Raw genomic sequence first — 26,276 nt, forward strand, 5'->3', positions numbered from 1 at the left:
CTTTACTACAGCAAAAAAAATCCATCAAGAAACCACGTCGTAGTGGCTATATTTTAGCAGACTTTTAATCTCCCCCTTCCATGGTATTTTTTTTGTAACTCCCAGGGTCAGGGTTGTAAATTTTCGGCAGCACTGGATGAAGGTGATGTTTTTTTATATCATGTTTTTATTTTCTTCCTGCTTTGAAATCAACCTCACATTCCCGGAGAGGCAGAAAAGTAAACAACAAAACTCACATCACCCACTGCGCCGCGAAGATGAAATTTACCACAGCAAAATGTACACATTCACCCAGCAAATTGAAAAAATTCACCACGCGTTTAAATGGGCCACTCACAGTCATACGGTAAGGCGCGAACTGAGCAGCCTGTCAGAGCGACTTGTGAGTGGCTGAATGCGAAATTGAACTGTCGGTGTTGGAAATGATTTTTCGGCTGCACCCAGTCGCACTCACCACGGCGGCGATGAAGGCGACTGCAGATTATACTGAGATCCATGTTTTTCACTGCATTGACTGTGAAATATTTCTACCCTGCCCAGGGTACTTCTTGTGTTTTTTTGTTCTTCAATCAATTGTTATAGATTCGAAGCAAACGCATCTGCTTTGTGAGCACATATACAGGCCTACAAACAAAGATCCCCAGGGTGCAGTGGTACAGGTTGGGGATAACCAAGCTGAAGAATACATCCGCGATCCCTGAAAACCGTACGGGTCAGTCAAATGCAAAGCTTGTCGTAGTAGCTTAAAGATGAAAGAGGGCAAGGCACTGGATTCAGATGTGGTCTGAACCGAACTACACCAAGCGGCTTTTTGGCTGTCTTATGGTATTTTGTGCGCAAATTAAAACAGAAATCATTTCATATCAATTCATTCGTGCATATGTTGTAGGACATCTTCAATTATGGGGTTGAGGTATATACGATACGACTTGTGATCAAACAAATCTGCTAAATGAAAGCTTGGACTGAAAAATAAGTAATTTTTTCAAAACGCTTAGTGCGATTTGGCAGAATCCCGATCATGTGACGCCAACACTTCCTACAAAGAAACAGTCAGGATCTTTCGGCAATACATACCTACCAGCTTGCTGAAAATTGGCCATGGATAGATTATTCAATACTCAGTTTGGGTTTGGATTCGCACGCAGAACCTCTTCTAGTATTCTGTCCCAATCCAAAAGCTAAGATTGACCCTTGGTTACCGGACGTTTTCCAGGTTATCCGAGAGTATGTTAAAAATGCATGTTTTCTTCAGCTTGTCATGTGACTTTTTTTTTCATCCTGTTTTATGCCTTCCCCAGAAACTAGAATTAATTTGCAGATCAATGCTGGCTGCTGGTTGAAAATTCGTCAGGTATACGCAGAAATATGGCCATTTCCGTGAAAACGGTCCGGGATAGGTCATGCACCCTGAACAGATGTCGCTTTCGCAGAACATCCAGAACCTGTTATAAATTGGTCAGTAAATCTTACAGTCCTCAAAATGTATCATTCATATAGATTCTATATTCATCGTCATGAAAAAGCTTGAAATTTAACACTCAAATATGCATAGTTCCAGATGGTTCCAAAACCGGCCCCTGCTCGAAGGCTCCTGGAACCTGCAATAAGAGTGGCATCCTAGATCATCCTGGAAGTATTTTTTTAATCGTCGTCTCGCAAAGCCATGAAGTGAGATACCCATTGTCGCTTTATTCCGATCTGTTGTCATTTCATCATATTACCGAAACCGTTTTAACGGAAATGGCCATATCTCTGAGTGTGTTTTTATGGATTCTCTTTCTGCAGTCTGCATTGACTAAAATGTTAGTGCCCGAGAACCGATCTGCGATTTTGGAAAGGGACAGAATACTAGAAGAGTGTTAACCTGGAAAATTACGAAATGGAGTAAGAAAGCCTTCTTTCAATAAAACGCGTTTTCCCGGTATAACACACAATGAGAAAATAATACTTTCCTTAAATGATTGCGTTTGCCCGGTATAAGGCACATATAGGAAATGATGCCTTCTGCAAAAGGACGCGTTTGCCCGGTATAAGACACATTGTTGGTAGAATCATACTCAAATCTCAATCATCGAGGCTTCATGCACGAGCTAACTCGCTTGCGATTCTGTAGGGAGTGCATCGCACTTGAGCTTCTCCGACAGAATCGCATCGCTTCGCTCACTCGCCGAAAAATGATTTCGCTCTAAGCGTCAAAACGGAATCGAGGCGTATGTATTATTAGCCATATGAATTTATTAGCCATTGTTTTAAGCGAAAAAAAGTTAATACAATGCATTCAACAATGAAGAACACTTAAAAATCATGTTATGATGCAAATCGCAATTCTCTGGGAAATGATTCTGATGGGATTTGACTCACGCATGATTTGAATCGTCGATGAGATTTGAGAGTTTGAGATTTTGCCAACACTGGTAAGACATACAGAGGAAATAATGCCTTCTTTAAATGAACGTCTGCTCGGTACAAAGCGGACAAAGGAGATGATACTTTCTTTAAATGAACGCGTTTGCTCGGTATAAGACACAAGAGGAAAAATGCCTTCTTTTATCAGAGGAGATGATTTTTTTTATTCGCTTCTTTTATCTGGTAGGCACTATGTGTTTCTTAACCGCTACTGTGTCGTGATCTTCTGGGGTATTCTGCTGTACAAAATCCACAGATAATCTATTTTTAGACATTCGCCATTGTTATCATTACCAGGTCATTCTCACCATGAGTCCATATGCCCATATCGTAAATCCAATTGCTGGTTGCATTGATCGGTTGCCATTTATCCGGTTACGTTGGAGAAATGCCTCAAGAAAGAACAATTTGTCAGCTGTCATCGAGCAGCCGTATCGGTGGATGCGTTTCCCCATACGCCACCGTTTGGGCTGTACCTCCGGCGATTGACTAGGGCTTGGTGGAGGGACTCAGAATCGAACCCATGACCGTTCGCTTATAAGGCAAACATGTAGCCATCTACGCTACGGGATCCCCTCCCTCAACAGAGGAGACGATGCTTTCTTTAAATGAACGCGTTTGTCCTGTATAAGGCACACAGAGGAAATAATGCATTTTTAAAAGTAACGCGTCTGCCCGATATAAGGGCCGATGCCCACGTAGCGGTTTTTCAACGATACGTGCACGTGGCGTTGAAAAAACGCAGGTGTGCATCGCATCGGTGCGGCGACGCTGCGTTACCGCTTTTTCCCGATGCACACATGCGTCCTTTTAACACCGTGTGCACGCAGCGTTAAAAAGACGCTACGTGAGCATCGGGCCTAAGACGCACAGAGATGACGCCTTCTTTAAGTCAACGCGACTTTCCGAAGACGAACAGATCTCTCTCTCATACACATACACAACACACCCTTACTCACTTACTTACCCTGCCTCATTAATTATTACTCACTAACCCAGTCTTACTCACTCGCTCTCTCTTACTCACTCACTCACTATTTCACTCTTACGCAATCACTCACTTTTACTCACTCGCTCTCTTTTGTTCACTCACTCACTTTTACTCACTCACTCATTCTCTCTCTCACTCACTCACTCATTCTCTCTCTCACTCACTCACTCATTCTCTCTCTCTCACTCACTCACTTTACTGACTCTCACTCACTCGTTAACTCTTACTCATTCACTCTTACTCACCCACCCTAGTAGAACAATGCTGTTTCTAGCAACTCCATTGTGACTGGATTTGGTCGCCATGCTGACATGAACCGCAATTGCCTCCAATTATCTGCATTGTGCATGAGAACGTGCTGCATAATCTCCCCCTACCCTTCAGGGCCCTTGAAGAGTGTCATAGAAGTGGATCGGGATTTTTCGGATTGAGAATACTTAGTTCTATACTCCATTGAAACAGTTCTAGGCGAAGGGCAAACTATTATTCATTCATATGAATTTTGATTTCTGAATAAACTTTTATTGAGTAACTTTTTTTCATTGAAATTAGGTATAAACTTGAGATAATGTACATTATTAATGATATGAGTGTATTCAGTGTTGTGCTGAATCATTGTCAGACGATAATGATTGCAATTTTCATGTGAAAACTTTTCACGTGAAAACAGTAGGCGAATTGTCACCGGCGACAACTTATCAAATTTTGTACTCAAACGATAATAAACACAGAATTTTCATTCAATCATTATTCTTTACTAATATCAGCTAATTGTCAACAGTCACGTTATATCTTCTATTTGGCGTTATGATTTCATGGTAGTAAGGAAAAAGAGTTCAAAATGTAACGGTAAATACTTCAAATCGAAATATGATTTTCAAACGATTCTTAATCGCTGGTGAGTTTTTATCACTTGATAATTTGAAAGTAAGATCGCGGGCGAGTTTGATTTTCCTCGAATTTTTGAGAATTTGATTTTTCCCATCCCTGAGTGTATTACTTCTACGTGAAGTTGAAGTAGATTTACATAGATTTACAATGATCATCTTTGAAACTTAGTACATGTTCATGATAGAATTAGAGGTGAAATTATAAATTTGATAGTTCCGTTAGGACAGGCATGAAGAATGTTTTATAGTATTCGTAGATAGACACCCTTCCGCACGCGATGGTATATGAGCAAATCAAACCACCTTCCTTTTGCTAGTGGAGAGATATCAGCTTCCACACTGATACTCTTCCCTCCCTCTTCATATGGAAGCTTGGCAGAAGGAAGGTTGTGAGAATTATCTTCTTCTTCTTATTGGCATTACATCCCCATACTGGGACAAAGCCGCCTCGCAGCTTAGTGTTCGCTAAGCACTTCCACAGTTATTAACTGCGAGGTTTCTAAGCCAGGTTACCATTTTTGCATTCGTATATCATGAGGCTAGCACGATGATACTTTTATGCCCTGGGAAGTCGAGACAATTTCCAATCCGAAAATTGTCTAGACCGGCACCGGGAATCGAACCCAGCCACCCTCAGCATGGTCTTGCTTTGTAGCCGCGCGTCTTACCGCACGGCTAAGGAGGGCCCCGAGAGAATTATATACCATCACAAATATTGCCCTCCGCTCGCTTTCAAATCGCGGGCAGCAGGGACTATGTTCAAGGGCTTGGCGATCCCTCCCCAGGCCATCTGCAAATTGTGGGGCTTGCCTAGGAAGTGGTGGGGTTTGACAGTGGGCCCTGTTAAATTCAGTGGCGTCGCGTAACCTCACTTTTTACCTGTGCACTGACACGAAAAATAAAAATTTTGATATTTCTACAGCCCAAATGAAAAATAAAATTATCAGAGTCGTTTAATCTAATCAAAATCTAGTTATTCTATACATTTTCGCACGAAAATTCCTCAAATTCAAGTCCAGTGCACAGGTAGATTGAGGTTAGGGAAACGCCACTGGTTAAATTCCTATAAAAAGCTGCATGTATCCGCAAGTAGGCCTCACCAAAGCGACCGTGTGCCTCTCAAAGCGCACAAGCCCAAGTCTTGGTGTTAGGTGGGACGCTAAACAGCCCTGACACGACGGCCCTCCGACGAGACAGGAGGTTTGTGCAGGCCCAATAAGCCGCCTGGAAAACCAATAATTATGAACAATATAAGAGATAATGCGACTCGATATAATCGGCAGAGACCTAGGCGACGAATAAAGGATCACGATTGGAAGCTTGGAACATGGAACTGCAAGTCGCTAGGTTTCGCAGGTTGCGACAAGATGATCTACGATGAATTACATCCCCGCAACCTCGACGTCGTAGCGTTGCAAGAAATCTATTGGACAGGACAGAAAGTGTGGAAAAGCGGGCATCGAGCGGCTACCTTCTACCAAAGCTGTGGCACCACCAACGATCTGGGAACCGGCTTCATAGTGCTGGTAAAGATGCGCCAACGCGTGATTAAGTGGCAGGTAATCAACACAAGGATGTGCAAGCTGAGGATACAAGGCCGATTCTTCAACTATAGCATCATCAACGTGCACTGCCCACACGAAGGGAGACCCGACGACGAGAAAAAAGCGTTCTACGCACAGCTGGATCAGACATACGATGGATGCCCACTGCGGGGCGTCAAAATCGTCATCGGTGACATGAACGCACAGGTAGGAAGGGAGGAAATGTATAAACCGGTCATCGGACCGGATAGTCTGCACACCGTATCGAATGACAACGGCCAACGATGCATAAACTTCGCAGACTCCCGAGAAATGGTAGTACGAAGCACCTTCTTTCCCCGCAAACATATCCACAAGGCCACATGGAGATCACCTAATCAAGAAACGGAAAACCAAATCGACCACGTTCTAATCGACGGTAAATTCCGACATCACGAACGTCCGCACTTACCGCAGTGCCTATATTGAATCCGACCACTACCTCGTGGCAGTATGCCTGCGCTCAAAACTCTCGACGGTGTACAACACGCGTCGAAGTCGTACGCCGCGGCTTAACATTGGGCGGCTACAAGACGGTAGACTAGCCCAAGAATACACTCCCAACGGAAGAGCAGCTAGGCAGAGCGTCTCTTGAAGATGGCTGGAAAGATATTCTATCTGCCATTGGTAGCATCGCAACCTCTGCACTTGGCACGGTGCCCCCGGACCAGAGAAACGACCGGTATGACGGCGAATGCGAGTAGTTAGTGGAAGAGAAGAATGCAGCATGGGGGAGATTGCTGCAACACCGCACGAGGGCGAACGAAGCACGATATAAACGTGCGCGGAACAGACAAAACTCGATTTGCCGGAGGAAAAAGCGCCAGCAGGAAGATCGAGACCGTGAAGAAACGAGCAACTGTACCGCGCTAATAACACACGAAAGTTCTATGAGAGGGTAAACCGTTCACGTAAAAGCCACCGTCACAGCCTGATATGTGTAAGGACATAAACGGGAACCTTCTTACGAACGAGCGTGAGGTGATCCAAAGGTGGCGGCAGCACTACGAAGAACACCTGAATGTCGATGTGGCAGACGAAGATGGCGGTATGGTGATGGACCTGGGGGAACGCGCGCAGGACATAATTCTACCGGCTCCGGATCTCCAGGAAATCCAGGAGGAGATTGGCTGGCTGAAGAACAACAAAGCCCCTGGGGTTGACCAACTACCAGGAGAGCTATTTAAACACGGTGGTGAGGCACTGGCTAGAGCGCAGCACTGGGTCATTACCAAGATTTGGGAGGAGGAAGTTTTGCCGCAGAAGTGGATGGAAGGTGTCGTGTGTCCCATCTACAAAAAGGGCAATAAGCTAGATTGTAGCAACTACCGCGCAATCACATTGCTGAACGCCGCCTACAAGGTACTCTCTTAAATTTTATGCCGTCGACTAGCACCAATTGCAAGGGAGTTCGTGGGGCTGTACCAGACGGGTTTTATGGGCGAAGGCTCCACCACGGATCAGGTGTTCGCCATTCGCCAAGTACTGCAGAAATGCCGCGAATACAACGTGCCCGCACATCATCTATTCATCGACTTCAAAGCCGCATATGATACAATCGATCGGGACCAGCTATGGCAGCTAATGCACGAATACGGATTTCCGGATAAACTGACACGGTTGATCAAAGCGACGATGGATCGGGTGATGTCCGTAGTTCGAGTTTCAGGGTCATTTTCGAGTCCCTTCGAAACGCGCAGAGGGTTACGGCAAGGTGATGGTCTTTCGTGTCTGCTAATTCAATATCGCTTTGGAAGGGGTAATACGAAGAGCAGGAATTAAAACGAGTGGTACAATTTTCAATAAGTCCGTCCAGCTATTTGGCTTCGCCGACGACATACATATTATGGCACATAACTTCGAGAAGATGGAGGAAGCCTACATCAGACTAAAGAGGGAAGCTAAGCGGATCGGACTAGTCATCAACACGTCGAAGACGAAGTACATGATAGGAAGAGGCTCAAGAGAAGACAATGTGAGCCACCCACCGCGAGTTTACATCGGTGGTGACGAAATCGGGGTGGTAGAAGAATTTGTGTATTTGGGCTCACTGGTGACTGCCGAAAATGATACCAGCAGAGAAATTAGGAGACGCATAGTGGCTAGAAATCGTACGTATTTTAGAGCTCCGATCGAATAGAGTTCGCCACCGTACCAAATTGACAATCTGGACGATGCTCGTGGAGGACCAACGCGCACTTGGAGTTTTCGAAAGGAAAGTGCTGCGTACCATCTGATCTATGGTGGGGTGCAGATGGTGGACGGTACGTGGAGTAGGCGAATAAACCACAAGTTGCATGAGCTGCTAGGAAAATCGTTCACACCGCGAAAATCGGACGATTGCGGTGGGCCGGGCACGTACCCAGAATGTCGAACAGTAACCCGGTGAAAATGGTTCTCGACAACGATCCGACGGGCACAAGAAGGCGAGGTGCGCAGCGGGCAAGGTGGATCGATCAGGTGGAAGATGACTTGCGGACCCTACGTAGACTGCGTGATTAGCAACGTGTAGACATGGACCGAGCCGAATGGAGAAGACTCTTATATATCGCACAGGCCACGCACAGGAACCATACATGGCTTTCAATATCTACAACTACAGTGAACGTACAAATTCACTTCTACGTGAATAGGAGCCTCCACAAATACGTCACGCTATTGTTTTTGAAAAACGGGACGATCCATATAAAATGTTTGGAGAATTAATACGAAAATCGTGACGGCAAGGGAGGGGTGGGGGTTGAAAATGGCCATTTTTTGCGTGACGTACTTTATGGATCTTCCCACATTTCATGCATCCACTTCGTTTTGTGACGCCAGAACTTGATTACACTTAATAACACTTGAGTGAGTGTCCTTTAGCGTATTTTACGCATAACAAATAGTATTTTTGCCATAACTTCTGATGCCATAGTTGAATTTGGCCAATTCTCAAACAAGATTCCCCATCGAATGGAACCTGTAACGAGTAATTCAGCCAATGCTGAGTTCCAAAAAGTGTGTCTACAAAGATTTCCTTACCTAATTATCTACATTTTGGACGAAGCCTCAAATAGCAAGGCTATAGTAAACGTATCCATAGTAGACTGGCCCAGGAAACAAAAAGTTGTCGAATTCCTCGGGGCACCCCCCAGGATTGTGTCTTTGGAAATTTGTGAGAAAATCAATCTCTCAAAATTTTAGCTCAATTGCTTGTTTCATAAGCTGGCGCATTTGATTTGAAGATTTGCCAAAGTATATAGGAAAAATACACCTCCATCAATCATTCGATCTGGAAATTGGTTCTTATTGCTCAATTGAGCTCAGAATTAAAAAAGGGCAGTTGGTTTGTTACAGAACAATTTCACAGAACATCGGCTGATTCGATTCGATCATTAAATCCAAAAGTACACAACCCAGCTCCTAATAAATCAGTTACTGCACTTCATTCGTTGGTAACGAAAGTGGAGAAAAGTATCGCAGCAAAAGAAATAGCACTGTTACTCCTTTTTAGACATTGAAGGTGCTTTTGATAATGCTTCCTATTCTTTTATGGCTCGTGCAATAGAAAATAGTAACTTTGACATAAGCGTCATAAACTGCATTTACATGGTGCTTCAACAAAGTGAAATCACCTCATAGCTAGGAAGCTGTTCTATGACAGCGAGGGTAACAAAAGGATGGCCCCAGGGTCGTGTCCTTTCGCCACTTTTGTGCTCCCTGGTAGTAGACAATCTTCAAAGAAGCTTAGAGAGAACAGGTTTAGAGGTAGTTGGCTTCGCAGATGACGTTGTCATCACAGTGAGATGTAAAAATGCAACAAGCCCTAAACTATACTAGTAACGGCTGTAATCAGGAAGGTCTTAGCATAAAGTTGTAATCGTCCCTTTCACTAGAAGTTCAGCTTAAAAACATTAATGCTCGACGGCGAACAACAAAATGTTCATCTGGATACAGTGATTGGGAAGGCAATCAGTGCTTTATTGCTATGTCCCAGAACTAACGGTAGAAAGTGGGGAGTGAAACCTTAAATGGTAATGGCCGTGGTAACATCAGTCAGTGGTCTGTCAAAAAGTTACGTATGCCTCGCTGGTGTGGTGGCCAAAAACAAAAGAGGCGAAAAAGAAGCGTAAATATGTCCAGCTGGAAGCTGATAATGGTTTGTTAAGGCTTGAACGATTTGACAAGTTTAAGGCAGGTGATCTTGTCCATGGTCCAGGTGATATTCCCTACAAGACAATACGGTGTTCCAGGCGGAGATCTTTGCGATATTGGAATGCGCGAATATTAAATTTTGCATAGCTAAGAAGCACCGACATGCAAATATTTGTATTTTTTATTATAGTCAAGCAGCGCTCAAAGCTCTGTTTACTTATAAATGTACTTCTAAGCTTGTCTTCGAGTGCATTCTCCCATTACCAACGCTTTGTCAAAAGAATGCAGTACATTTGTATTGGGTTCCAGGGCACTGTGGTATTGAGGTCAATGAAAGGGCAGACGAGCTGGCAAAACAATTAACAGTTTATTGGCCCAGAGCCTTTCTGTGGAGTATCGTATTGTACGATTAAAATGAAACTCAAATGTTGGGAAGAAGAAAGGGTGATGACCAACTGGATGGCCGTCACAACTTGTGCTCAATAGAAAAGATTTGTTACGCCTAAAGCAATAATTACTAAAAGCCTACTCGAACTCAACAAGCGATTTCTGAGTACATTCACGGGCTTAATAACTGGGCACTGTCCGAGTAGATATCATTTGAAAAACATGGGCCTGGTTCAAAGTGATATCTGTCGTTTCTGTAGCATGGAACGTGAAACATCGGAGCATCTGCTTTGCAGTTGTGCTGCATTACATAAACGAAGGTTCAAAATCTTAAATGGTGCATACATGCAACCTGAAGAGATTTGGACGGCAAATCCCAAAAGGGTAGTTGATTATATCAATGCCATCTCATCTGACTGGGAGAGGACGCGTCAAGATGCCTAGTTGGTTATCGTTAATTATTGATTTGCCAGCTGATTTGATGCGACTTATTAAATAGGGGTTCACCACAAAAAATCAATTAGTAAACCTCGCCACAAAAAAAAAATCTTCAAGCCAAGTTAAGGCTCGTCCAAATAACAGCAAGCAGCAGATGGCAGTGATGCTGGAAAAAGAAGTGGAATGAGCCTTGCGTTAATACAGCAATCAGTTTTATCTAAATAACATTTTCCACGAGTTAGCCGACACTTTGTGGTCTTCGAATGAAAGTTTGCTGATACAATTTCCAACTAAAAGGATTTATGTACTGTTAGAGAATAACACTATCCAACAAAATTGAACTTTTTTTCGCTCCCTTCAACAATGTTTAATGTACTCAAAAGATTTTTTTACGCTGAATTCAGGTACGTATTCATATTTTCTGTTACACGTCCAGTTTTTGAGAAAAATGCATTTTAATTCACGAAAGTACGTATTTTCATAGAAATTTGGTTTCTCTCCCCTGCAAAGCTGAATTTCGTCTTCTCACTTGGGTTAGGGACAAAAGGTCGAAAGACAAAAGGTCGAAAGGACAAAAGGTCGAAAGACAGAACGTCGAAAGACAAAAGGTCGAAGGGACAAAAGGTCGAAAAGGACAAAAGGTCGAAAGGGACAAAAGGTCGAAAGGACAAAAGGTCGAAAGGGACAAAAGGTCGAAAGGACAAAACGTCGAACGGGACAAAATGTCGAAAGAAAAATGGTCAATAAGATCAAAAAGACGAAAGGGACAAAAGGTCGAAATAGACAAGAAACTGAAACGGAAAGAATTAATCTCGCAACAGAGTTGGCCAACACAGTTGGCAAAAAATCTGCTCTTTAATTTTGCACTATTTTTAACAATTAGATAAAATTCATTCAGTGAGTACAACTAATAGATGGATGTTTGAGTTTCCTAAATGTCACTTCGATTTGTCAAAATGGCGCAAACCGCACATCAAATACACTGGCGTGTATTACACGCAGGTGTATTTTTAATGCACGCGTCTGCATGGCTGAGGCGTGCACTATTTTGACAGATCAAAGTAACATTTAGAAAACCTAGACATCAATCTATTATTTGCACTCATTGAATGAATTTTATTTAATTAATAAAAATCGTGAAAAATAAAAGAGCAATATTTTTGCAAACTGTATAGGACAACTCTGTCTTGTGCAATACAGGTTTTATTTCAACAATCTTTTTTATCTCTAACAGAACTATCTCGATATTCTTAATATTGTTTCATAGTCATTACTCCTTCTTTGAAAATGGCTCATTCTTCAACTTTGATCAATGTTATGAGTGTGTAATCTCTGCTTGAATTTAAATGCATTTCACAAATTCCCTTTGTTATACACAAAACTTGTTATCAGCCTGTTCTTGATCGACCTTTCGACCTTTTTGTCCTTTTCGACCTTTTGTCCCTTTCGGCCTTTTGTCCTTTTCGACCTTTTGTCCCTTTCGACCTTTTGTCCTTTCGACCTTTTGTCCTTTCGACCTTTTGTCCTTTCGACCTTCTGTCCCTTTCGACGTTTTGTCCTTTCGACCTTTTGTCTTTCGACCTTTTGTCTTTCGACGTTTTGTCCTTTCGACCTTTTGTCTTTCGACCTTTTGTCATAGATTCTTCTCACTTATAGTGGGTCACCTTGGGGGTTTTTTCATTGTGAAAGTAAATTTTCTCATGGTAAATCCTATGGAAAATTGAAATCACCGGCGCTAAAATATAGTTTCACCGATCGAGCTGAAATTTCGTACAGGCATTATAGGACTGAAAAGGCTTCTGAAAAATATGGTGGAATGATTTTTTTTACATATCCGTGTCCCAGGCTAGTACACACACATACTACAATGTACAGCCGGATATTAGTCCAGCGCTTGCTTGCAGATTTCGTCTCCGTTCTTTCGAAATATGAAGCCGACACCTCCATTTACGCACTCGAATTTCTGTTGATATCAGCTTCCGATTGCATCGTTGGTGGAGCTCAGCATTCGAGTTCCAGTTGTGAGGCCACCAGACCTGTAGGCTTCGGTTGATGAATACTTTCTTGACCCGTGCTCCAGCTCCTATGTCGATTCCGCTGCCTGATGCTAAATGGCTGCCAAAATATTGGAAGTTTTAGTGGAGACTGCACAGTGGTGCGTTTGGCTAAAATCGTGAACTTTTTGTTTTACCACTTTAGGGTGTTATTTTTTGGCATCGGTGTCTTCGGGAATAAATTTTAGAAAAATATGGCGCATCGAATGACGAAAAGTTGTAGTTCCAATTTTTGCCACAGGTGGCGCTGCAAAATGTAACTTCTTTAATAAACGATTTTTAAATATGGTGTCTTTGGCAAAGTTGTAGTGTAATTTATTATGAATTTTATTGCTGAAGACACCGAGTGTCCATCTATCATCGTTTTTGAAATACGGGCATTTTTTATGGACAGACCCTAAAATAACAGTATTTAAAGATATTTTCGAAACTAACAGTTTCAGGTCAATACAATGTTCTACAAAAATGTATATATAATCAAAATAGACCACTTTCTGGAAGATACCAGGGATGTTTTTTGCAAACATGACTTGTTATCGGCGATTTAAGGCCGAAAATAGTGAAATTTGAATGCAACAGAGGGGCAAATTGAGGCAAGGAAATCCCCACAGGATTTAAAACATCTGGTCTGTAGTTTCATCTTATATATAAAAATGAAATGGTCTGTGTTCGTATCCGCATAACTCGAAAACGGCTGGATGGATTTTATTCATTCCTTCAGCAGATATGTTCGTTATCGTTTCCGACGGGTTTATATGATATTTCCTAATGGGAAAATCATAAGTAAAGTTAAGTAAATTGTGAAAAATTAAAATAAAGTTTCGTATGGGAAATTTGCATGGGCATTTACGCCTACTATGCAGGACAACGTCTGCCGGGTCGACTAGTATGCGTATAATTATGCCTGTCTCCACGTGTATCCAAACAAGTATTTCTAAATTTCATAAATCGACATTTTCAACTGATATTTATATAATAATTGAGATTTCACCACGCTGTTGAATGTTAATGCCAAAAGAAGTGCAGCGTGAAGCTATTTTTTTGTTCTCTTCATCCAATCATTTCACACAATGCAAATCTGACGTCATACGCTCTTAGAGATGTCGTAAAATCCCGAAAAATCGATAAGTAACTAATCGATTACTCTTTATTCTTGTCGATTATTGAATCGATCCATCGTTGGGTAGTAATCGATTTAAAATTAATCGATTATCACAACGATAAATCGATTAATCGAAGTAATCGATTCATTTGCGACTTAATAGAGATGTCGTTAATTCCCGATTAATCGATTAGTAACTTATCAATTATTCTCGATTCTTGTCGATTATTGAATCGATTAACCGTTGGTAAGCAATCGATTTGATTTGGTACGGTACGTGGAGGAGGCGAATGAACCACGAATTGCATCAGTTCACACCGCGAAAATCGGACGACTGCGATGGGCCGGGCACGTAGCCAGAATGTCGGACAGTAACCCGGTGAAAATGGTTCTCGACAACGATCCGACGGGCACAAAAAGGCGAGGTGCGCAGCGGGCAAGGTGGATCGATCAGGTGGAAGATGACTTGCGGACCCTCCGTAGACTGCGTGGTTGGCGACGTGTAGCCATGGACCGAACCGAATGGAGAAGACTCTTATATACCGCACAGGCCAGTTCGGCCTTAGTCTGAATAAATAATAATAATAAGCAATCGATTCAAAATAATACGATTATCTCAACGATTAATCGATTAATCGAAGTATATATGATAGCGCCTGAATGCTGGCAGTGGTGGGTAGAAAACCAGCTACTGCTTGGGATTCATTTTTAAACTATCATTTATTTGGAAGGCTCATTTGCCGTGAAGCGTTACGGATCCGGAATACAGTTTTTCATGATTATTATACACTAATGTTAGTTTTGGGGAACCGAAAGACTCGCGGTTTGGTCGAGGTTAGGGAATACAATTATACAATAGGAAAGGAAGGAAGGTGCCTAATTAATTACAATGCTGATGTTCACACAGTTGATATCCTTGGCGATGTTTCACTTCTGTAACGAGACAAATGTGTTTTGGGAGACAGCAACGAGAGGAAGACATACAAATGAGGTTTACCGGTACACAACAAGAGGAAGACATGCTTAAGGGATTACGACAGCTAAAGGGACGGGTGGACGACGATTACAGTCAAACATCAGCAACTTTCAAAAATTTGTGGACAAAGGACATGTATTCGAGATCAAGACCCGCCAACACTTCCCTAATAGGCTTTGGCAGCCTTCCTCGGACCCGAAGTCTTGGGATTCATTGGTAAGTGTATAATGTTAAGGTGTCAACTCATTCATTCTCTCGCTTGGCGTTATAGTGATGTCGCAAATTAATCGATTACTTCGATTAATCGATTCATCGTTGTGATAATCGATTAATTTTAAATCGATTATTACCCAGCGATGAATCGATTCAATAAGAATAAATAGTAATCGATTAGTTACTAATCGATTATTCGGGATTTTACGACATCCCTAAGCGTATGACGTCAGATTTGCATTGTGTAAAATGATTGGATGAAGAGAACAGAAAAATAGCTTGGTATGCAGTGTGGTGAAAGCTCAATTATTATATAAATATCAGTTGAAAATGTCGATTTATGAAATTTAGAAATACTTGTTTGGATACACGTGGAGACAGACATAATTATACGCATATGAAACTACAGACCAGATATTTTAAATCCTGTGGGGATTTCCTTGCCCCAATTTGCCCCTCTGTTGCATATGAAGTCTTCAAATTTCACTATTTTCGGCCTTAAATCGCCGATAACAAGTCATGTTTGCAAAAAACATCCCTGGTATCTTCCAGAAAGTGGTCTATTTTGATTATATATACATTTTTGTAGAACATTGTATTGACCTGAAACTGTTAGTTTCGAAAATATCTTTAAATACTGTTATTTTAGGGTCTGTCCATAAAAAATGCCCGTATTTCAAAAACGATGATAGATGGACACTCGGGGTGTTCAGCAATAAAATTCATAATAAATTACACTACAACTTTGCCAAAGACACCATATTTAAAAATCGTTTATTAAAGAATTTACATTTTGCAGCGCCACCTGTGGCAAAAATTGGAACTACAACTTTTCGTCATTCGATGCGCCATATTTTTCTAAAATTTATTCCCGAAGACACCGATGCCAAAAAATAACACCCTAAAGTGGTAAAACAAAAAGTTCACGATTTTAGCCAAACGCACCACTGTGGACTGGTTGCCTGGATTGGAGGGTTTTTTTTGTCTTTATTAGCGAGACATTCATCCCTAGGCTGTTGGAGGGGTTGTTCGTTTCGATATCCAACGATTTGGTCTTGTTGACGTTTATGGTGAGAACCGCTGTAGAGGAGCGTTCGACCAGAGGTCGAGAAAAGCCCGAGGTCATGCAAAGTGATTAGAGCATTACTGAGAACGAACACTTTATCGAGGTTAGTATTCTCACGGCCTTTTAAGTGTATTACAGTCTATCAATTTATAACTGGAGATTAATGAAACAGGTTCTCAAAATAAAGGGATGCATATTATCCATACGGTAGTGTTTTCAACAATCATCAAGCAAAAAGAAGTTAAACTGTATTTTAAATATTTATTCCAAGCATTTGTTTGCTCTCCTGTTTCATATAGTAACTTGATAAATGTTGCATCTTATTTAGGTTTTGCATCATGCCATTACAACTGATAATGTGCAAGATTTTCATTATTTCGTTCTTTTATCAAATAATACGTGGTAATGATAACGAATATGTTTACTGGTTGAATTTTAAATTGATAACTGCTTCTTTTGTTTTGTTCGTTAGTTTCATCGTTCTCGTTTTGCTATACAAGTTTTATCAGTACGAATAAATAAATTTCATCCCTCATATCAGACACACAATTCGCACTTTCTGAGTATTTCAATCATTCTTTTGCCTACATTTTTGTTCTCGATGGTCACATTATGTGCAGCATTCAACCAGAAATCACACGGTCACAAGTTTAATCATGACTACTATTCCCTTCGCACAACTTCCGGTGCACACGTTACAGCAAAAGAGTTTGTGCAAAAGTAAAAAAAAAATGCAACCTCACCCGTGTTGGAGAATAGCTGTATGTACTTTTTGTTTTTGTTATTTATTGTTTCGTAAGGTTATGGAATTTGAGAAGGTATTTCTGGGTTTGTTAGAATTTCTTATTTTTAGTTTGTAGTTACATATATCTGAAACTGGCGACTAAGGCAGTTTTTCATTCTGTTATCATATTTATCGATCAAGTTGTTTCAAGCATGACAATTAAATAGTTCATTATTCAAATAATTTTGAAGACAATTCAAGGCGCAAGACATGTAAACAAATTAGGTAATTATTAGAAATATATTAAAAACTGCCGAAGCCGTCAGCTCTCCTGTCTCCAGAGTAGGAACCCGTTTGAAAATTCTGTATGTCGTGAAATTATTTTACATTTATAATACTCGGTTCTGAAGCCCATACCTGACATTTTTTGTGACACTGAGACAGGTTTATGCTTTACTGAACCCTAGTTGACGTTTATGGTGACCTGATCTCAGATTACTACAATTCTTCTTCTTCTTATTGGCATTACATCCCACACTGGGACAGAGCCGCCTCGCAGCTTAGCGTTCATTAAGCACTTCCACAATTATTAACTTCGAGGTTTCTAAGCCAAGTTACCATTTTTGCATTCGTATATCATGAGGCTAACACGATGATACTTTTATGCCCAGGGAAGTCGAGACAATTTCCAAACCGAAAATTGTCTAGACCAGCGCCAGGAATCGAACCCAGCCACCCTCAGCATGGCCCTGCTCAGGGAATCAATTTTTCTGAAATGCGCTTGCGAAACGAGCAACAAAAGAGAACCAACGACAAAGCTTTGTTTTTGTCGGAGAGAATAATGACAAAGATTCGAAGAATTTTGTCAGCAACAAAAAAAAAGCCAATCTTGATGCTAACTTTTCATCTCGTTATTTTGCATTATTTCTTGAGCAAATTTCGGTTTTATGTTATCATAGTTTCTGCTTTTATGGAAATATTCGAGAATCGAACAATAATTACAAAATTAGCATCGTATTCTCGGAAATATCAGAGCATGCAAGGCAAATGATTGTGTTCGGGTTCTGATAAAGGTTTGTCGCTAGGTGCGTTTGTCAGTAACAAACTCTGTTGACGACAAAGGGTATATTGTTAGGCGTTGCTCGAATATTGATTCCCTGGTCTTGCTTCGTAGTCGCGCGTCTTACCGCACAGCTAAGGAGGGCCCCAACTACAATTATTTTTAGATTTTTTAACTTGAATTTACTATCATCAGTAGAATATACTAAGGGATAATATCGAGATCGAAACGCAAATATTTTGAATTGGATTAGACAACCCGATCGATAGAACACATAGAAATAAAAAAAGACTAGTATTGTAGTTTACAAAAATACATGTTTTATAGCTAGAAATCTGACTCAGTCTCACCTCGGGATTTCATCAGCAGATTGCATGCTCATTTTACAGTGAAATACTTTTGTTCTATAGCATGACGGCTTTATTATCAGACCCAAGGAAAGGAGCAATTAAGCACAGACTAACGTAAAAGCATAAATCGTCAGAAAAAATCTGAAACAGAATTACACAAATCCAAGCAGAACAACCATTTTTTTCAAGAATTTTCAAATGAAGTCCTGATAATTTTAAATTTTGTAGGGCTGCAGAAATTCTCAGGGTTTCTTGAAGAACGCGAACTTGAAGAAAAAACAAAACAAGTTTCGATAATCTAAAACTAGTTTAAAATTCAAAAACAGACTGTAATTACAGAGTCCCGGATATTGTAAAACGGAATGGAGGAATTGCGGATTAAAGTTTTATGAGGAAGGAAACATTGTCTTTGACCAGAAGGCTTACCGCCAGTAGGTTTATCATCTAGAATTAGACAACGGATAAGAAATTACTCAAGAGACCTGGTATGTCAGTTACAGTTTGTTCTTCACTTTTTCAACGTAAATGTTTCCATGATTGAAGCAGTCATTACCCCTAATACACATAATACAAATATGCCAGGACAACTAACCATTGGATTTAACAAGACAAGTACTGCCCATAAATTCACAGCAGTCCCATGTTTGCTTGATTTTCTATCTACATAGGACTGTTATGAATTTATGGACAGAGTAGAGATAAACTAAAATGTTCTGTTATAAAGCTTTAAATTCTATTTTGTTTTGAATTATAGACTAAATTGTTAAATAATTTCACGACAAACGATTTTATACTAATCGGGATCACCTTTTTGTGTTTTTGACATTGCTTAAAATGCATGCTGCTAAGTAAAGAAAACATTTTTATATTTAGGTAGAAAAATCAGATCAAAAAATAAATACTGTTTCCCAGTTGGAATTGTTATGTTTCCTAGTTTTTTTCTGTGATTACTTCAACCAACAGTTCTGTAATTGATAACAATATATAATTTAATATATGTCGTTTGTTCTCTTCATCTACCTCCGGCAATAGTAATTGTATGTTTGTTCTTTCGTTTTAGAAGAAATCTACTAACTTCTAGTGATTTATAATTTTCTGATTTCAAGTACCTGCTTGTGGTAGAATATATTTGTTTGCTTGTAATTTATAGAATCTTTTGGTATTTCACGTTTCATGCCAAATGTCGATCGCCCTTCTCACTTCACTAGATTTACATGCCACTCAAGTTATCCATTTCGAAATTACTTTACTTTAGAAGTTTCCCCCCCTTCTTCCCTTGTTTCGTTTGATCGATAAAATAGTAGTATAAGTAAAAAGAAAATATAGGATCTATAGTTTTACCGTTTTACAGTTCTTTGTGTTTGCTTTTTACATCATCTGTCGCCTGCTACCGGCGAAACGGATTACTTTTTCCCTTTCTTGTAACTGCCGCCGCTACTGCTACTGCAGCAGCCCAGCTGCTGATGTTGATCCATTAGCGCGCTGCGCTCCGGCGATTGACCACCGTGAGAGCAACACTGGCACTCGCACCCTCAGTTAAGCCCCAGGTGTTGCTGCTGTTGAGCTTGCTGTTGTTGTTTCGCCTTCGACAGGAGGTCCGTCGTCCGCAGAATGGGGTGCCTCAGGAGCAGTGCACTTTCGGCGGAAATGATTGGCAACGAGTTCGTCCAGTGGTAGTTGATCAGATGGCTTATGCTTTCGAAGATTCGGTCTTTGGTTCGTACCTTGAAAATAAGATGTTAAAGTTGACATAGCAGTTCTACTAGTCCCAGTCAGTGGTGGGACGTTTCTTCAGCGGAATCCCTAGACTCGCAGCAATTCTGTGTTCTAAATTATCCGCATAGCTAAAATTATAGCAATTCTTTTCAAAGAAGTGATTATCTTTCTGTATTTTAAGTTTTCGTTAGTTAATGGCAGAGTTCCTTTCTTCAATCGCACAATTTCAATCCCCATTCTGAGATTACATCGTAATATCAGAGAGATATTTTAGAATCCCAGGGTTTTATGCAAACATTCCCGGATTCTACTCTGTTCAATGTTTCGATGATATCGAATGTTTTCGATGTTCTTTTCGGTGATTTATTTATCGTTTCAGTCTGGTTTTTGAATGCAAAACAACTAAATGTTTTCTTCTTCCGACGTTTCGATCCTTATCGCATCTTTTTCAAGGATTCGAAAATATTGACTGAATGACTCTTTGCTGACTGGTTTGATTCTGTGCTTCGTTTCACTATGTTACTTTTTTCTTTTCTCAAGCCCACGTTCTAAATGACGTTTGAAGAGGTAGTCTATATCGATCACTATCATCCTGCTCTTGCTGTCTAGCTCTTTTCTTAGAATTCCTTCTTTGAATTAATTTTTAAAGAAAGGCTTGAGGAAATGTCCGGAGAATTTTCCGAAAGAACACCTGGAGGAAATTCCGAAGAAATTCAAGAATATCGGAAATTGCTTCAGGAGTGCTTCAGAAATTAATCTGAATTCATTCGGAAAACCATGAAAGCAATTCCGGAGGAACTACGTGAGAAATAGCCGAGCGAATGTCCGATAGAATGCCTGGAGGAATTTTTAAAAGTATGGATAAAAGAATTCCTGAAGCAAATTCCGAAGGATTTTCTAAAAGAATTCGAAGCAGAGTTTTTAAAGGAATTTCCAAAAGAATTTAAGGAATTTCCGAATGTATTCTTAGATTCATTTGCGAAGGATTTTTTTTAGTTACTGGAGTTACTGGAGGAATTTCCAATGGATTACTTAGAGATATTAAAGATGGAGTTCCTAGAGAAACTTTTAAAGGTGTGTCCGAAAGAATTTAATAGTTCCTTTGAACATTCCTCTAGGGATTCTTTCGGAAAACTTCTCCAGAAATTCCTTTGATAAAACCATTACAAATTCCTCCAGAAATTGAAAGAATTCTTCCGGGAAACTATCAAAGAATGGAATGGGAAATCTTGAACAAATTTTCGGAGGAGTTTCTAACGGAAAATTCGAAGGATTTCCGAAAAATTCTTTAAAAAATCTTAATAAATTTTTGAAGAGATTCACTGAAGAATGGAAAGAATGCCCAATAAAATAATATCCTAAAAGCCTGAATGACCTTCTGGAAGAGTTACTAAAAAATTCCGGAGGAATGACCAAAGAATTTCTGGAGGAATTTCTAAAAAAGTTTCAGGGAAATTTCAAATGAATTACAGGGATTTCTTCCTAGAGTTTCCGAAAAGATTTCTAGAATAATTGCTGAAGGAATTCCTGAAATATATTTCAAATAAATTCCTAAAGTAATTTTCAAAGTTGAATTCCTGGAATTTCTACATAATTAATTTAGGAATTCATTCGGACGTTTCTCCGAAAATTAAATTAGAAATTCCTTAAGGCCTTCGGATATTCTTTCAAGAATTCTTTCGGGAATCTCTTCAGAAATTCTTCCTGTAGGAATTATAGAAAGAATTTTGTATGGTTTAACTAAAAGGAATCCCTACAGAAAGTTCTAAAGAAATTTCCCGATCAATCAATCAAATTCCTGATCTGGCCTCTCCAGAGGATTTTTCAAAAAAAATCCATGGAGTCAATAGAAATTCCTGGCATAATTTTCTAAATTATTCCTAGAGCATGGAGGAAAGAAAGCATGAATTTCTGAAGAAATTTTCAAAGAAACTCTGGAAGAAATTTCAGAAGGAATTCTAAAGGAAAAACCTGAAGGATTTTAGAAAAGATTATCTAATGAATTATTGAAAAATTCCTAGATGACTCAAAAAAATTTTATAATTCAGTTTCTCAAAAATTAATCAAGAGGCTCAAGGAGGCTTCCCCTTTCAAGAGGCTTAAGGAGGCTTCCCCTTTCAAGAGGCTCAAGGAGGCTTCCCCTTTCAAGAGGCTCAAGGAGGCTTCCCCTTTCAAGAGGCTCAAGGAGGCTTCCCCTTTCAAGAGGCTCAAGGAGGCTTCCCCTTTCAAGAGGCTCAAGGAGGCTTCCCCTTTCAAGAGGCTCAAGGAGGTTTTTCCTTTCAAGAGGCTCGGAAGCCTCCTTTCAAGAGACTCGGAAGCCTCCTTTCAAGAGACTCGGAAGCCTCATTTCAAGAGACTCGGAAGCCTCCTTTCAAGAGACTCGGAAGCCTCCTTTCAAGAGACTCGGAAGCCTCCTTTCAAGAGGCTCGGAAGTCTCCTTTCAAGAGACTCGGAAGCCTCCTTTCGAGAGGCTCGGAAGCCTCCTTTCGAGAGGCTCGGAAGGCTCCTTTCGAGAGGCTCGGAAGCCTCCTTCCAAGAGGCTCGGAAGCCTCCTTCCAAGAGGCTCAGAGCCTCCTTCCAAGAGGCTCAGGAAGCCTCCTTCCAAGAGGCTCAGAAGCCTCCCTTCCAAGAGGCTCAGGAAGCCTCCTTCCAAGAGGCTCAGAAGCCTCCTTCCAAGAGGCTCAGAAGCCTCCTTCAAGAGGCTCAGAAGCCTCCTTCCAAGAGGCTCGGAAGCCTCCTTCCAAGAGGCTCGGAAGCCTCCTTCCAAGAGGCTCAGAAGCCTCCTTCCAAGAGGCTCAGAGCCTCCTCCAAGAGGCTCAGGAAGCCTCCTTCCAAGAGGCTCGGAAGCCTCCTTCCAAGAGGCTCAGAAGCCTCCTTCCAAGAGGCTCGGAAGCCTCCTTCCAAGAGGCTCAGGAAGCCTCCTTCCAAGAGGCTGGAAGCCTCCTTCCAAGAGGCTCAGAAGCCTCCTTCAAGAGGCTCAGAAGCCTCCTTCCAAGAGCTCAGGAAGCCTCCTTCCAAGAGGCTCGGAAGCCTCCTTCCAAGAGGCTCGAAGCCTCCTTCCAAGAGGCTCGAAGCCTCCTTCCAAGAGGCTCGAAGCCTCCTTCCAAGAGGCTCGAAGCCTCCTTCCAAAAGGCTCGAAGCCTCCTTCCAAGAGGCTCGGAAGCCTCCTTCCAAGAGGCTCGGAAGCCTCCTTCCAAGAGGCTCGGAAGCCTCCTTCCAAGAGGCTCGGAAGCCTCCTTCCAAGAGGCTCGGAAACCTCCTTCCGAGCAGAGTTACTGTACACGTGCTTCAGTTGGAGGTGCATGAGACGCGATTTTAACTTTCTCATACGAACGAAGTAGGTGATGCGCTTAAAATTCACGCGTCTCCTTCTAGTTGCTATGTACCTCATGTGCGGCGCATGCGATCGGTCTCATGTGCTCGTCGCATAAGCTGATCGCTTAGTGACCCTTCTGTCGGAGCGCTAGGAAAAATAAACAGAGGCAAGAAAAATGCTTTGATGCGCTTCAAAAGCACTTGAGAACCGCGCAGGCACTGGATGGGATGAAACCGTCAATATTTTCGCATTTGAAATATGTACACATATAGGTACTGTGAAGATTTAATATGCAGAGTTGTAGGAGTTTATTAAACAGTTTTGATGGAAGCTATCGTAAAAATCCTAGATAACGTAGCTCTCATTTGAAGAAGTTTTTCCATAATTAAGAAAAAAGTATTTTTGGTCTCGAAAAATCCTGATAATCCACGAACTGAATAACAAATGTTCTTTTACGTTAATTATGTTTAATCCTTGGGGGAATTCAACAATGACGTCCCACATACTCGGTATAAAAAAGCGCGCCAAAGGGTGGGGGGATGAGGGTTTAAAAATTAAAAAAAAAAATAATGGACGACACAGTTAAATCACCCCTTTATTAAAGTGAATATAACGTAAAATTATTTGAAACTTATACAAGTTTTATTGATCGCATCACGGAAATCTGCGCCACCTGGAAGGTCGATTAGTGGAAATATATCCGACTGGGACTGTATCGATAAGCTTCCGCCGAAAATGTCCACGATGCAGCACCTGTTGCAGGAATATTTAAATATTACAATGCCCTGCATGTTCGTCGTGCTTCTGTTCCAGGCCTTTGTCGGTTTAAGGATCCATATTAGAATCTATAATGGAGAATGTGATTCGTTGAGAACCAGTAGTGAATAAATCACTTTATATCAAAGGTTAGGAATAGAGGAACGTGCTGGAAGCAATGAAAATGTTTCACATTTACTGAGAAAATCTAAGTATGAGCTTTGACGATTTGTTTTCTCAATCTGAACCTCATATGAAACTCGCAACATGAAACTGTTTGTTTATGGATGCGTCAAAAAACCATGGATACGTCCCCAGTATGATTATCCAAACACATTTCGGTCATTCAATGGAGCGCATGAGATAGCACCAGGCGACGAGCGCGGGCACGCGCACTTGATTTTTCTTATGTGTCACATTTACTACGCGCTCAAAATTTTAATTTATGCGTCCATTAACTGCACAGTACACTTGGATTCTTACGTGTTATGAGTCAACTAGGTAAGAGTCTCAGTAACACATTTTTGTACGCATGAGAAAAATGTAACTCTGCTTCCGAGAGGCTCGGAAGCCTCCTTCCAAGAGGCTCGGAAGCCTCCTTCCAAGAGGCTCGGAAGCCTCCTTCCAAGAGGCTCGAAAGCCTCCTTCCAAGAGGCTCGGAAGCCTCCTTCTAAGAGGCTCGGAAGCCTCCTTCCAAGAGGCTCGGAAGCCTCCTTCCAAGAGGCTCGAAGCCTCCTTCCAAGAGGCTGGAAGCCTCCTTCCAAGAGGCTCAGGAAGCCTCCTTCCAAGAGGCTCAAGCCTCCTTCCAAGAGGCTCAGAAGCCTCCTTCCAAGAGGCTCAGGAAGCCTCCTTCCAAGAGGCTCGGAAGCCTTCTTCCAAGATGCTCGGAAGCCTCCTGCCAAGAGGCTCAGAAGCCTCCTTCCAAGAAGCTCGGAAGCCTTCTTTAAAGATGCTCAGAAGCCTCCTTTCAACAAGCTCGGAAGCCTCCTTCCAAGAGGCTCAGAAGCCTTCTTCCAAGAGGCTCGGAAGCCTCCTTTCAAGAGGCTCGAAAGCATCCTTCCAAGAGGCTCGGAGCCTCCTTCCAAGAGGCTCGGAAGCCTCCTTCCAAGAGGCTCAGAAGCCTCCTTCCAAGAGGCTCAGAAGCCTCCTTCCAAGAGGCTCGGAAGCCTCCTTCCAAGAGGCTCAGGAAGCCTCCTTCCAAGAGGCTCAGAAGCCTCCTTCCAAGAGGCTCAGGAAGCCTCCTTCCAAGAGGCTCAGGAAGCCTCCTTCCAAGAGGCTCAGGAAGCCTCCTTCCAAGAGGCTCGGAAGCCTCCTTCCAAGAGGCTCAGAGCCTCCTTCCAAGAGGCTCAGAGCCTCCTTCCAAGAGGCTCAGGAAGCCTCCTTCCAAGAGGCTCAGGAAGCCTCCTTCCAAGAGGCTCAGAAGCCTCCTTCCAAGAGGCTCAGGAAGCCTCCTTCCAGAGGCTCAGAAGCCTCCTTCCAAGAGGCTCAGGAAGCCTCCTTCCAAGAGGCTCAGAACCTCCTTCCAAGAGGCTCAGGAACCTCCTTCCAAGAGGCTCAGAAGCCTCCTTCCAAGAGGCTCAGAAGCCTCCTTCCAAGAGGCTCAGAAGCCTCCTTCCAAGAGGCTCAGAAGCCTCCTTCCAAGAGGCTCAGAAGCCTCCTTCCAAGAGGCTCGGAAGCCTCCTTCCAAGAGGCTCGGAAGCCTCCTTCCAAGAGGCTCGAAAGCCTCCTTCCAAGAGGCTCGGAAGCCTCCTTCCAAGAGGCTCGGAAGCCTCCTTCCAAGAGGCTCGGAAGCCTCCTTCCAAGAGGCTCGGAAGCCTCCTTCCAAGAGGCTCGGAAGCCTCATTTCAAGAGGCTCGGAAGCCTCATTTCAAGAGGCTCGGTTTCAAGAGGCTAAAAAAACCAAATAAATCCACCTAGTGGTGTTGATGCGTTCTGCAATGTTATCCTTTGATTTCGCCTTAGTGCGATACCAAAAATAATTGCCTACCTTACGGCATATCATCTATGTTGGATGTACCGCGATGTACCAACATTGTATGGTTAAAACACCATTTTCTTTAAAACTTCTGAATTAATGTCCGATCTGATCAAATTCAATAGTGATCAACTAG

General features: G+C 41.8%; 1 protein-coding gene across 6 annotated transcripts in view; it reads right to left on the minus strand.

Annotated features, from left to right (window-relative positions):
- Window positions 1–26,276, minus strand: part of LOC134224847 (SHC-transforming protein 1-like) — an 85,777-nt gene that overhangs the window by 37,790 nt on the left and 21,711 nt on the right. For 5 of the 6 annotated variants that reach the window (XM_062704477.1, XM_062704474.1, XM_062704475.1 and 2 more), the window contains exon 8: window positions 16,470–20,101. The exons of the other annotated variant lie outside the window; for it this stretch is intronic. In XM_062704477.1, the coding sequence (XP_062560461.1) occupies window positions 19,910–20,101 (192 nt within the window). In that variant the 3' untranslated portion in view covers window positions 16,470–19,909. Of the gene's footprint in view, window positions 1–16,469; window positions 20,102–26,276 lie in introns of those variants that run through there. 6 annotated transcript variants of the gene reach the window in all.

The sequence above is a fragment of the Armigeres subalbatus genome, chromosome 3, assembly GCF_024139115.2.
Source record: "Armigeres subalbatus isolate Guangzhou_Male chromosome 3, GZ_Asu_2, whole genome shotgun sequence".
Lineage (NCBI taxonomy): Eukaryota > Metazoa > Arthropoda > Insecta > Diptera > Culicidae > Armigeres > Armigeres subalbatus.